General features: G+C 42.5%; 1 protein-coding gene across 2 annotated transcripts in view; it reads right to left on the bottom strand.

Moving 5' to 3' along the window:
- The window catches only part of GC (GC vitamin D binding protein), a 233,924-nt gene that overhangs the window by 102,469 nt on the left and 118,490 nt on the right, over positions 1-12,965 (bottom strand). For both annotated transcript variants that reach the window (XM_082243262.1, XM_082243263.1), the window contains exon 7: positions 12,216-12,345. In XM_082243262.1, the coding sequence (XP_082099388.1) occupies positions 12,216-12,345 (130 nt within the window). The remainder of the gene's footprint in view (positions 1-12,215; positions 12,346-12,965) is intronic.

Here is a 12,965-nt window from a genome sequence, read left to right as displayed (position 1 = left end):
CCCTGTGGTAAAACAATTCAAAGTTGCACTCACAAAAGTCCACTTGTGACGGGCACATCATACACTGCCTGTGTATATCGCCGCCACTGACCTGTATATATCGCAGCCCTAGAGGACACTTCAGGCTCCAGTTACAACTCCTCTAGCCAAGCACATGCTTTCCTAGCAAACACTCATCCCAGGCTGACAGGTATCCAAGCCCACAGTGTAGGCGTAGGGGTGCTCTCAGCCATCAGCAGAGCCGGCTCTGTGCACAGCACTACATGGGAAAAGAGAACAGCAGCAAGAAGTCTCTGCTAGGAGAGCGTGTGCTCGTCTAGAGGAGCTGCAACTGGAGCCTGAAGTGTCATCTCTACTCAGGCACAGAGACAAGCTCAGCGGCGGCAAATTACACAAGTCAGTAATGGCGATATACACAGGCAGTGGATCATGTGCCTGTCACAAATTGACTTTTGTGAGTGTAACTTTTAACTGTTTTACCAGAGGGTTGCACTTTTTTTCCTATTTGGTTGCATTCAGGGATGAGTCATGAGTCACTGGTGTTCTAAAACTTGAACACTTGGAGGAGGAAAACAAGTTTTATTTATGTAATTCTAGCCCGTTATGTCTTTGAGGCTGGTGAATGTGAGGGCGTAATTTGCTGTACAAGTGGCCGAGTACGTAGGCAAAATTTGCCCACCCACATTCACTACACTTCCCTTTGGGATTTGGGATTTGTAGTTTCTAATGAGTTTAGAGTGAGAGTGGAGGATGTGACGTCTCCCTGCATTTACAGCTCCTCCTTGGCCGAATAGATGCTGTGTCTTTTGAATTAAGAGAGGACTTTCTGAAAATTAAATTAGACTTTTCTCTTTAATGGTAAAGAATTTCACAAATGTATTACCGGTTAGTGTTTTGTGTAGGGGGTGTACTAATGGGGGATTTTTTTTGCCGATCCCGGAGTTCTGCATTAGGTAAAATCTATTGAATCTGGCACCCACCTTTCATGCATGACCCTTTTTTTGTCACATATGCATCCACCCTGAGCTGCATGCAGGCAACCTACAGACACAGCGGTTGCACGGATGCAGCCATATGTCAGAATTTGACAGGTCTGCCTGAGCAGGTGAAAGGACCCAAACGTAGACACTGTGAGCTCATTTCTCTCTGTCAATATACTCTCTCCTCCTATAAGCATGTCCCTTGCTAGCACATGATCACTCCAACTCCAATGATTAGTGACTTGTGTTGCATCACCCATAGTCATAACTCTATTATCAGTGCGGGTTTACCAAATAGGCAGATTATGCACCAACCTATGGGCGCCACACCATTTAGGGGCCCTGCAAAAATGAATCAAAATATTCATTTATTAATAAATATTGATTTGATCCTGGAAGAAAATTACAATGAAACTTTTTAAAATTGTTTACAAAACATAAAAAAACATGAATCAACTCAAAGAAATGAAAGCTTTGCATGAAAAACTATATAGAAAAAATACAGCGTTAATGTAATGTACCCAATAACAGCCTAAAGTACATAAACCATAGACATCCGGTTCACATTACAGTTTGCCTCTTAAAAGCTCATCTTATTTTAGCTGTCAGTTTGTAAACCAATTTGGTGCAACCTACATACTGTACGTGTAATGTACAGTAGTGATGTCATCTCCATCTAGTGACTGATGTACACACTACTTAGTTCAATGCTATCCCACTAGAGTGCACACGACAAACCTAAAGAAATCTGTGTATGGGGCCCTAGCCTTCATTTGTGTCTTTGTCATCTGCCTGGAGTTCAGGGTAAAAATATGTTTATTGAAATTTGCTTACATTGTATAAATCACTAATGTATAATTCAGGTTGCTCCACACTGTTAATTTATGGGATGCTGTAAAAAATTAAAAAAAAAATATATTTTTGGAGTGCTTCTAGTTGTCTTTATAAAAATCCAAGTGTTTATACCCACCTAAGGTTTGCATCGTCCCTTTTCTGCATGAACCTTAATGAGATATTTGTCTTTAATGTTATCTCTGCTGTTTTATATTATATAGACACTTTAAAAGTAATAAAAGCAGCAAACAGTACATGGTGTTTGTTCCTGACTTATTTGTCTTGCACAGTGTGGTTTTCTGTAATGTTGTATTTCTTCCACGTAAGCTAATGTCTAAAAAATGACATACAATTAATTTTCATATTTTATTGTAGTAGCTGGGACTATTGTCTTTTATTTGTTCTCTTCTTCACATTTAATTACCTGCCATTGTGTTCTGAATAACAGATGCCTAATGTTATAACTCATTAGTTCACATTATCTACATAAAAAAATATTTCCTTTTTTACAAATCAATTTGTTGAAATGCAATCGGACCCAAATAAAATGGAACAACCAATAAATCTGGAATATTTAAGATAACTGAGGATGTTTATGATAACAAGCAGTGAACAAATATCTAGTCATCCTGTTTTCTCCTTCATTTTTAAAAACCCGCCATTGTGTTCTGAATAACAGATGCTTAATATTATAACTCATTAGTTCAAATTATCCACATCAAAATATTATCTTTCATTGTCTTCTTACAAATCAGTTTGCTAAAACCCAATATAGCACAAATGCAATGGAACAATGTGTAATTCTGGAATATTTACTAAAACTTAAGATGTCTATGAAAAAATCCATTATTTAAATATCCAGTAGTAATAATGTACTGAAATATAGCGCTTCCAGTGACAAAAGAGATAAAAACAATTTATGAAGTGAAGCGGCCATTTTCTACATGGTAAACTATTCTGTATTATTTTGCAAATATTCGTTTTCAGCTTCAGTGGTTAAAGAAGTTTTACTAGAATTGTTTTCAAGTTTTAGAACACTGTCCAGCCGCAGCAGCTTTCACCTCTGTTAGAGTTTTACTGAGAGCTGTATGGTGGGCCTTTGCCTTCTGGCCACACAAAAATGCCAGAATCTTATGCACAGGGGACTATATGCCCAATGTCCATGAGGCCTTTGGATGTTCTTTAGGCTACTAAAACAGCATGCACCTGTGTAACTTAAGGCTGAGTATGGGACCCTTGTAAATCTCTCTGGCAGTTCCTCCACCTAATTGGGCCTTGTGTTATTCATTTGGGACATACAGTTGAGAAAACCTTGTCCCCAGACATAGTACAGTTGTTGTACCTCTTGCAATATAGGCAATCCAAAAGTCTTTGAATGTTATATTAAAGGTTTATTTCCAACAAAACAAGGGTAAGGAGGGCTGGAATACCCAAAGCAGTCCCTGCATGGAGCCCAGACTTCATCTGTTCATAGCAGTTGGAGGTGACATCCATTACAACAGAACTTCCTGTGATTTCACTGTACCAGACTCAGACTAGTGGAGGTTCATTATCCCCCGTGAATCTTTAAGGCAAACTTATGATCGTGGGTAAAGTCCATCTTTGAAGTGGAAGTAAGCCCTCCTATTGTTTAGAGGCCCTCGTCCCCCATCAACATGGGGACAAGGTGCTTTGGGGGGAACCCCAAAGCACCCTGCCCATGTTGAGGGCAAGCAGCCTGATATAGTTCAGGAGGGGGGGTGCTTGCTGGTCCCCCCCCTTACCTGGCTTGCCAGGCTGCATGCTCGGATAAGGGTCTGGTAAGTGATTTTGGGGAGACCCCATGCCATTTTTTTTTAATTTTGGCGTGGAGTTCACCTTAAAGAGTAAACCGCTGAAAGAAAATGTGAAAAAACCCCTATAAAAACGAAGGCATAATGAGCTAGTATGCATCACAGTACTTACCTAAAAACAAAGCCCCTGCAGTGCCGACATGACGGCTAACATGTTCGGCCGTCCTGCTTCCTGGATCGCGTCCTCCGGCCATCTGATTCGCCAGAGGCGCAATTACATCCCTCCCGCGCATGCGCACGGGAGCCGCCGTTCACGGCACTGGGCACGGGTGGCCGTTCCTTCAGAGTGCATGCGCTGATGATGTCATCGGCTGCATGCACTGTAAATATCTCCTAAACGGTGCATGTTTAGGAGATATTTATAGCACCTAGAGGTAAGCCTTAATATAGGCTTATCAATAGGTAAATGTCAACAAAGTGGGTTTACAACCACTTTAAAATCTATACAAGACCCAAACGGCCTAGTATAGTTTTTTTTGGGGGGGGGGGGTCCCCATGCCGTTCTTTTCTTTTTAATTCTGTCATAGGGTTCCCCTTAACCACTTAAATACAGGGAACTTTCAACCCCTTCCTGCCTAGACCAATTTTCAGCTTTCAAGAGGTTGTAAACCCATATATATATATTTTTTTGTAACCTGAAAGAGAAACACATAATGAGTTAGTATGCATCGCATACTAGCTCATTATGAAATACTTACCTTAGAACGAGCCCCCACCGTGCCGTCCACTTACCTCTATGACGGGCGACATGTCCAGTCGCCCATCTTCCGGGATCGTGGCATCCGGCCATCTGATTGGCCGGAGCCGCGGTGACGTCACGGGACTCTGAAGGAACGGCACCAGCGGCCGTTCCTTCAGAGCGCATGCGCCAGTGACATCACTGGCTGCATGTAAGGTAAATATCTCCTAAACGGTACATGTTTAGGAGATATTTACAGTACCTATAGGTAAGCCTTATCATAGGCTTACCTATAGGTAAAAGTGTCAGAGGAGGGTTTACTTCCTCTTTCAGTGCTCATTGGCATCTATGGGAAATATTGCTCAGCTTGGCATGGCACTGCTCCCTGTCTTCAATATTGGCATCCATGGAAAATCTTGGTCAACTTGGCATGGCACTGCTCACAAACTATAAGTGACAGGGACACAAAACTTGGGGAGCACTGAGAGAGGACCCAGGACTACAACATATCTATACATTTTAAAAGTGGAGTATGCCTCTACACTACACTGACTGACTGCACTAATCTAACTCAACACACTATCCACTAACTACCTGCCTAATCTCTATTATAACACACTATACACGGCTGCCGTGTCAGCAGCAGCCTTATATAGTGACGGCGTGGACTTGATTGCCTTTGGCCAATCATTACCCTTCCTTTGGCCAATCATGGCTCTGACAGGACATTGTGCTGTGATTGGCCAAAGCATACAGGTCAGGTGCATGCTTTGGCCAATCATCAGCAATCAATGCATTGCAACAGTGCAGTGCATTATGGGGCGCTCTTCGGCGGGCAAACTTCCAGCCGAGCGCCCCATTTGTTTATGTGTTCAGTGAATGTTCAATTCGAACTTATGTTCGACTCGAACATAAAGACCATCCCTAGAAATAATCATACAAAGCAGACAGGGAGAATAATAATATAGCAAGTTTTTATTAAAAAACAATCTGGTTCACTTACATCAAGTAAGCTTTTATATTTCAAGAAACCTGTTTCTTTGAATATCTAGAGTTTTATACAGTCATACAGCTTTTTCAGATTGACCCTTGGGGGATACACAAATTAAGCATATTTTGGCACAGAATTTGTGACAGAGTATGAGGCACTGTTCTGGGTTTGCTTTTCGCCATGCTTTGCCTTAGGAGGATTTCCTGTAGGATTACCTATAGCCAGAATGGGACTGTCTTGAAACAGAGGAAGCACTTGCACATGATCACCAATGTCACATTCTATGCACTTAATAGTAGTCTTAGAGTCTTCAGCATGGTGTTCTGTGGAAGTACAGCATATGAAGCAAACCTGGAATTTCTTTAAAGGTTCTTTGCATTCTAGCTTAGCAAGGGTTTCTTTCAGAGGCTAAAATGCTTCCTAAGCGTGTGGTTTGTTATGTATGGGACATTTCCAATTTGGGTTCTCGATTTCCTGGGACTGGAGTAGGCTCAGGTAGAATATCAGTCCTTTTCACAGACTCTGGACCCTTGCAGTCTCTTTGTGTAATGAGTGAGCTTACAGGCCTTGGAGGAGGTGGACTAAAAGGGTTAAACTCCTCAAAGAGAAATTAAGATCATTCTTAGTAACTGCAGTTCTCCTAATGAACTCACCAAAGTAGGAAGAGGGAGGAAAGGAAACTTTATTTTCTTCCTTGTACCTTGATCCAAGTGATGCCCATTTTTCATATATACCATAAGGTAATTTGGAGATTATTGAGTTAACCCTACGAGTAGTATCTAGGTAACCAAGGCTGGGTAGGTGTACATCAGCTTTGGTGAGTAGAAGCTCCAAGAGAAGGGTGCTGGGTTCTTAGAAGCTCCAAGAGAAGGGTGCTGGGTTCTTGAACATTTACTGTAGATGGTCTCTGCTAGATATTTTTGAGAAGCTTTGCAACCTTTTAACTAAAGCATCCTTAATGGCTTCTGGGCTGCCAATGCTACTCTCAAGTCTGTCCTAAGCAATGTTAAGACCTGTGGCAGGGTTGTCAAGGTGAACATACATTCAGCAGACTTAGGACCTAACCACCTCTTCTGTAATTGTGACATTTAATTCACCAATGGTGGCTTTGAAGGTAGATTTCCAGCCTTTGTAGTTTTCAGGCTTGTCGTCAAACTTAGTGACACCTGTCTTGGTGAGCTGTTTGCAGAGCCTGTATTTAGTGAACTGTAACATGTCTATGTTTTTAGCTTTTGGATGCACAGCTGCATGTGGAACAAAGTCAGTAACATTAGCTAGCGTGCTGAGATTGAGTGACTTTGGGAGGAATGGTGGTGCAAATGGGTTCATAACTGACACTGGCTTAGAGTTGATTGCTGTGATGAGTCGCGGCTGTGGAACAGTATGAGCGACTTGGTGAGCGGCAATTGACTAGCCTCATGATTTGATGTATTGTCTATTATCTGCATATCAATGTCTACAGTTTGTTACGGTGCAAAGGCTTGGTGTACTGAGGGAGTAGGCAGATTGTCTTGAGAGGCGGTGGGCACAGTGTACTTACCTTGGTTAAGGAATAAAGCTGCTTTGGCTGGGAGCAGAAGTTTTCAGAGAGAGTGTGAGAGAGTGTGAGAAATATGATGCATACCAGGCAACCAAATGTTTGTTGCTATTATCTCCTTCACTTTGGCAGTTTGCTCTAAAACCTTCGCTGTTGGACTGCCTGTTTCAAGCCTCTGCCGGTATTCCACTAGCGCCTATTTACCACCTGTCTGCTACCAGCCTGTACCTGTCTGCAGTTGCCAGAACCAGCCGGCTCCTCTCTTCTGCTCAGTTGAATCCATCCGACATCCGGTGGTCTAGTAACAGTTTTCCCCTGCTTGATCCAGAGAGTCTGTCAAGCCCTGCTGCTGGCAAGACCAATAGGCACTCGTGCCACTCTGTACTCCTGCACCTCCTTGCTCTATCAAGGGCCCAAGTCAGAGGCCTTTCTAATCATGTCAGGCTGTTCTACTAGGTACATGACACTTGGTGGATCAGGAGGAGTGTATCATAGATGCACAGTGATGAGATTTAGATGAATGAATTTATGTGATTCCCACTTCTGCTTTTGTTTGCAATACTAAACTGTCTCTATATAGATTAAGCTCATCAAATCCCCTTTATTCTTCCTGTGACTCTTCAGTGTTTTACCACTTTAAGAGGTTAGTAAATTTAAGGCACAGTATTTCATAACTCTCATAGGTAGAAATTAATTGTTTGAGAGCACCCTCTAGTTGCAGTACTTTATGAAAAGACTGAGAAAGGCATGATATGCATTCAACAGCTTTAGACCATAACTGCCTGACATTAACCAGCAGTTCTTTTTTATCAGGTTCATAATTTATTTGAATCTTCCAAGGTGGTTTAACCAAGCATTTACCTTGTCTGCTTACTTCCTGACCTGAAAAAAAAACTGTCTGTTGCTGTTTGTCAGCCTCCACAGAAAATGTACAGCCTTGGCCAAAAGTTGACACAAATATTAATTTTCACAAAGTCTACTGCCTCAGTTTTTATGATGGCTATTGCATATACTCCAGAATGTTATTAAGAGTGATCAGATGAGTTGCAATTATTTGCAAAGTCCCTCTTTGCCATGAAAATGAACTAAAGGAGTTGGAAATGCTCAAAGTTTTTCATCTTAATGCAGTCTATGCATTGAAGTGATAAATAAAAAAAAAAATACCAACATAGCACTAGAGTCCAATGAGTCTGTAAGAGCAAAGTAAAAACCCCAACAATATAAGTTGATCCTAAACTATCAAAATTGTGCTTAACCAAGTCTTTAAAATGTTCACCAAGGAAGGGGTTAACTCGGTGTGGTATATGATGTGTCGTGCAGCTCCGTCCACCAGTGGGATAACTGCAAAAACATAAATAGAAAAGACAGAGAGTATCGGCTCCTAGTGCAACTTCGTTATTGTTTCAGATAAAAAGATAACAAAGTAATACTAAATACTCACATTGTGTTCAGAGAGCAAGCGCGTCTATGTAAAACTGTGGTGGCTCTCCCATATGTAGGGCTCCAGGCTGAATCCAGGGAAAGCTGACAGCCAAAGTTCTCAGTGTAATGGCGTGCAGCCGCTGGCAAGCTGCACACAAGCCACCCGCACAAAACAAGGATCCTCCAATCACTAGAAGACTCGATCCAGATACACATCCAATGCTAAGGTTTCTATGACAATGCATTTCAGAGGGCGTGATCAGAGTGTTTAGTGTTACTTTGTTATCTTTTTATCTGAAACAATAAACAATGTGACACTAGGAGCCGGTGCCCTATGTCCTTTCTATTTATGTTTACACATTAAGGTGAAAAATCTTCTTGGTTGCAGCTGTCCCCCAGACCCCCCGTTATTCTTACCTGAACCCGAACGTTCCAGCACGAGCTCAGTGGCTCCAGCCGCTGTCTCGGATTCTCATTGGATCGATTGATAGCAGCAGGAGCATTGGCTCCCGCTGCTGTCAATTAAATCCAGTGACAGGGGAGCGGGGGGCCGAGTCCTGCTGTCTGTGTCAATAGATGCAGCAGCAGGACTCATGAGCACGCCCGCATGGGTGCCACCATGGAAAGTAGCTCTCCAAGGGGGCAACCAATGAAGAGGAGGAGCCAGGAGTGCCGCAGGAGCACCCCAGAAAAGCAGGATAGGAGCTGCTCTGTGCAAATCCCTTGCACAAAGCTGGTAAGTATAACATATTATTTAAAAAAAAAAAACAAGAAAAAAAAACCTTTACAATCACTTTAATCCCATAAAAAACATTTCGACTGCATTTGTGAAGAAGGCTTCAGGGCGCCCAAGAAAGTCCAGCAAGTGCCAGGATCATCTTCTACAGTTGATTTAGCTGCAGGATTGGGGCACCACCAGTGCAGAGCTTGCTCAAGAATGGTAGCAGGCAGGTGTGAGTGCATCTGCATGCAAAAGAGAGGCAAAGACTTTTGGAGGATGGCCTTGTATCAAGAAGGGGAGCAAAGAAGCCACTTCTCCCCAGGAAAAACATCAGGGACCGACTGATAGTCTGTAAGGTACAAGGATTGGACTGCTGAGGACTGGGGCAAAGTAATTTTCTCTGATGAATCCCCCTGTCGATTGTTTGGGCTATCCGGAAAAAACCTTATCCAGAGAAGAAAAGGTGAGCGCTACCATCAGTCCTGTGTCATGCCAACAGTAAAGCATCCTGAGACCATTCATGTGTAGGTTTGCTTCTCAGCCACGGGAGTGGACTCACTCACAATGATGTCTAAGAACACGGCCATGAATAAAGAATGATACAAAAATATCCAAGAGCATCTTCATCCAACAACAGTTCGGTGATGAACAATGCCTTTTCTAGCATGTTGGAGCACCTTTCCATAAGACAAAAGTGATGACTAAGTGGCTTGGGGAACAAAACATCAACATTTTGGGTCCATGGCCGGAAGCTCCCCAGACCTTAATCCTCAAGAGGTGGGTGAACAAAAAAACCCCACCCCCCACGTAATGGCGCTATTTTTAAATGTATGGCAGCAGTGGTGTTCCATCTGGCGGAGGCACGCACCTCATCACAGCCTGGTAAAACTCCTCTGCAGCCTCTGACATCTCCTGTACCAGTCCAAAGCCCCTGCATTTCCTGTACCATGCCCGCAGCCCCTGCATCTCCTGTACCATGCCCGCAGCCCCTACATCTCCTGTACCATGCCAGCAGCCTCTGCCTCTCCTGTACCATGCCCGCAGCCCCTGCATCTCCTGTACCATGCCTGCAACCTCTGAATCTCCTGTATCATGCCTGAAGCCCCTGCATCTCCTGTACCAAGCCTGCAGCTCCTACATCTACCATACCATGCCCGCAGCCCCTGCATCTCCTGTACCATCCTCACAGCCTCTGCATCTCCTGTACCATGCCTGCAGCCACTGACATCTCCTCCTGTACCATGTCTGCATCTACTGACATCTCCTCCTGTATCATGGCCGCAGCCTCTGCATCTACCATACCATGCCCGCAGCCCCTGCATCTCCTGTACCATCCTCACAGCCTCTGCATCTCCTGTACCATGCCTGCAGCCACTGACATCTCCTCCTGTACCATGTCCGCATCTACTGACATCTCCTCCTGTACCATGCTTGAAGCCTCTGTATTTCCTGTACCATGCCCACAGCCTCTGTATCTCCTGTACCATGCCCACAGCCTCTGTATCTCCTGTACCATGCCTGCAGCCACTAACATTTCCTTCTGTACCATGTCTGTAGCCTTTGCATCTTCTGTACCACCATGCCCGCAGCCACTAACATCTCCTCCTGTACCATGTCCGCAGCCTCTGCATCTCCTGTACCATGTCCGCAGCCTCTGCATCTCCTGTACCATGTCTGCAGCCTCTGACATCCCCTGTACTGGTATGAAATTATTTCCAGTCCAGCCCCGCAAATCTTCCCATGTGGCCACTTGTCAAAGAAGGGTATTATCCTTATATCAACAGAACGCTGAGGATCATGAGAATTGTAGTCTGAAAAATCAATCACAGAGTGGGATTTATGGACCTTATACACCTAATACAATACAGTTGCCATAGGACATTGAGGAGGAAAGGAACAGCTTTTACTAGAGTGCACTGGAAACCTCTTCTTCTTTGCAGCATGGGACATCGGTCCTGGTGCACACAAATTATCCATGGGGCAAGCGGCCAAAGCCAGAGACTGAGATCTCAGATGTGCAGACACCCAGGGAAGCATAGCACAGACCTCAGCAAATACATCTGCACTGCTGGCACAGGGAGAATTATACATTCTCTCATCCTCTACTTCTCACTGCTGATCACTGGAGGCATTCTATGGAGAGAGACTGAGGGGTCCCTTTCTACAGCAATAGTTCACTGCTGCTTTACAGGGACTGATGAGAGAGCTCACTGCCCATTGTTCACACTTCTAGTAGGGAGAGTTACTGGAGGTAGGACGTTAAGTATACTGCACCTATACTGCATCTTTACTGCATGTTCACCACACCTTTACTGCTTCTTTACCACACTTATAGTAAATGCTGGTTTACTAATACTGTCATTAAGTGCACCATCACTTCCTAAAGGGCCCCAACGATAGCCAGTAGAAGAAGAACATAAAGGACCGCCCATCCCATAAAATCATCCAGCAAATCCTCTTTTTTACCTTTCCCCATTTTCTTAATTTTTATCGACATTGCCTATGCAGTATGTTTAGTCCTAGTATAGCCGCCATAAGTGCACACTGCCAGTATAGTCCTAGTAATTTGTTAGATCAAGTTTCATTGCTGCTCACTGTTGAACTTCAGGTGGCGCTGCAGCTGTTACTGCTGACCTGGGGGTTACGTGTCATTTTATGCTTAGTCTTTACTGTTAGCCATTTTATATTTTGAACTGTGTTACCATAATTGCCAATTTATTTGTTGTTGCTTGGTTATCAACGTCACTGTGTGATATATATTAGGATACCTCTGCTAACTGGTTTGGTGCCTTCTTTTGATACAGCACGATTATTGGGTAATAGGAATTATTTGCATTGCTTCACTGTGTTTACTTGCTTGACACACTTAACCTGGTGAGGCACTTGGGAAGGTTGAGGCAAAAAACAGAGAACTCATCTTATTCAGTGGCTCCTACGGGGGTAGTGCTACATAACCTTGGTATTTTATGTTTGTCTTTTAGTAACAAGACTGAAGTGATAAAAAACTCATGGGGTCAAAAAAATAAATAAATTTAAACCTGAAAAATGTTTTCTCATTTCCCACTTTCCAAATCTTAAAAAAAAAAAAAAAATGTGATTGCTTTGTTTTCTTTTTAACCAAAGCTTTAAATACAGTTTCACTTTGTGTACAAAACGTACTTGAGAGACTGATCAGATTAAATGTAGCTTTATAAAACGTATCAGTATAAATTCACCTACCTCATTTTCCATGCAGTTATCAGAAAAAGATCTGCAGCACTTGGCAAGCACCTGAGTGCCCTGCTCAACAATTGGAATGACATCTTTAAACTCAGCAGATGGAATCTTTTGGCTGAACATTACTGCAGCACTAAGCAAAAATAAATGTGAGAATAGATTAGGTTTGTTCAGATTTTTTTTTTGTACTGGTGAATTGTTATCAGCTAAATAAAAAAAAAACACATTTTTTTTGTGGAAATGTACAGATCTAATTAGAATAAGCTTTACAAAGTACAAATAATATCGCAAGTCCAAAAGACTATTTTTAATTGCTGAATCAGTGGTATAAAAATAGAGCTAGCTATTATAAGGTCCAATTCAGATCTTTTTAGGAATGCTTGTTCTTTTCTTTTCCCTATAACCAGTGGCAGTACCATCATATTGTGTTTAATAGCTCAAATTACAGGTCTCAAATTACAGATAGAAATAAGAAAATTGCTTAAACGCTGCTCTAATGACAATTTACATTTTTGTTTACAGTGTGAAAATCGAATGCAACTAACAATGAGTTCCTATACGCATATTATCCATTTGATCTTTCAAATAGAAATGTGTTAACGTGAAAATATTAAAGGACAAAAGTATATATTTTTTTGAAGGCATTGCGACTTTTGTTGATTTGTTTTAGTTGTTTTAGGTTTTCCTTTGGAGTAACAGTGTTGAGTTACTATCAAGAGGGTAACCAAAAAAGATTATAATCTTTATTATCTT

Source organism: Pelophylax lessonae (assembly GCF_965119305.1).
Source record: "Pelophylax lessonae genome assembly, chromosome: 1".
Lineage (NCBI taxonomy): Eukaryota > Metazoa > Chordata > Amphibia > Anura > Ranidae > Pelophylax > Pelophylax lessonae.
The sequence above is the reverse complement of the archived record's forward strand: the minus strand, read 5'-3'. Positions and strand labels throughout refer to the sequence as shown.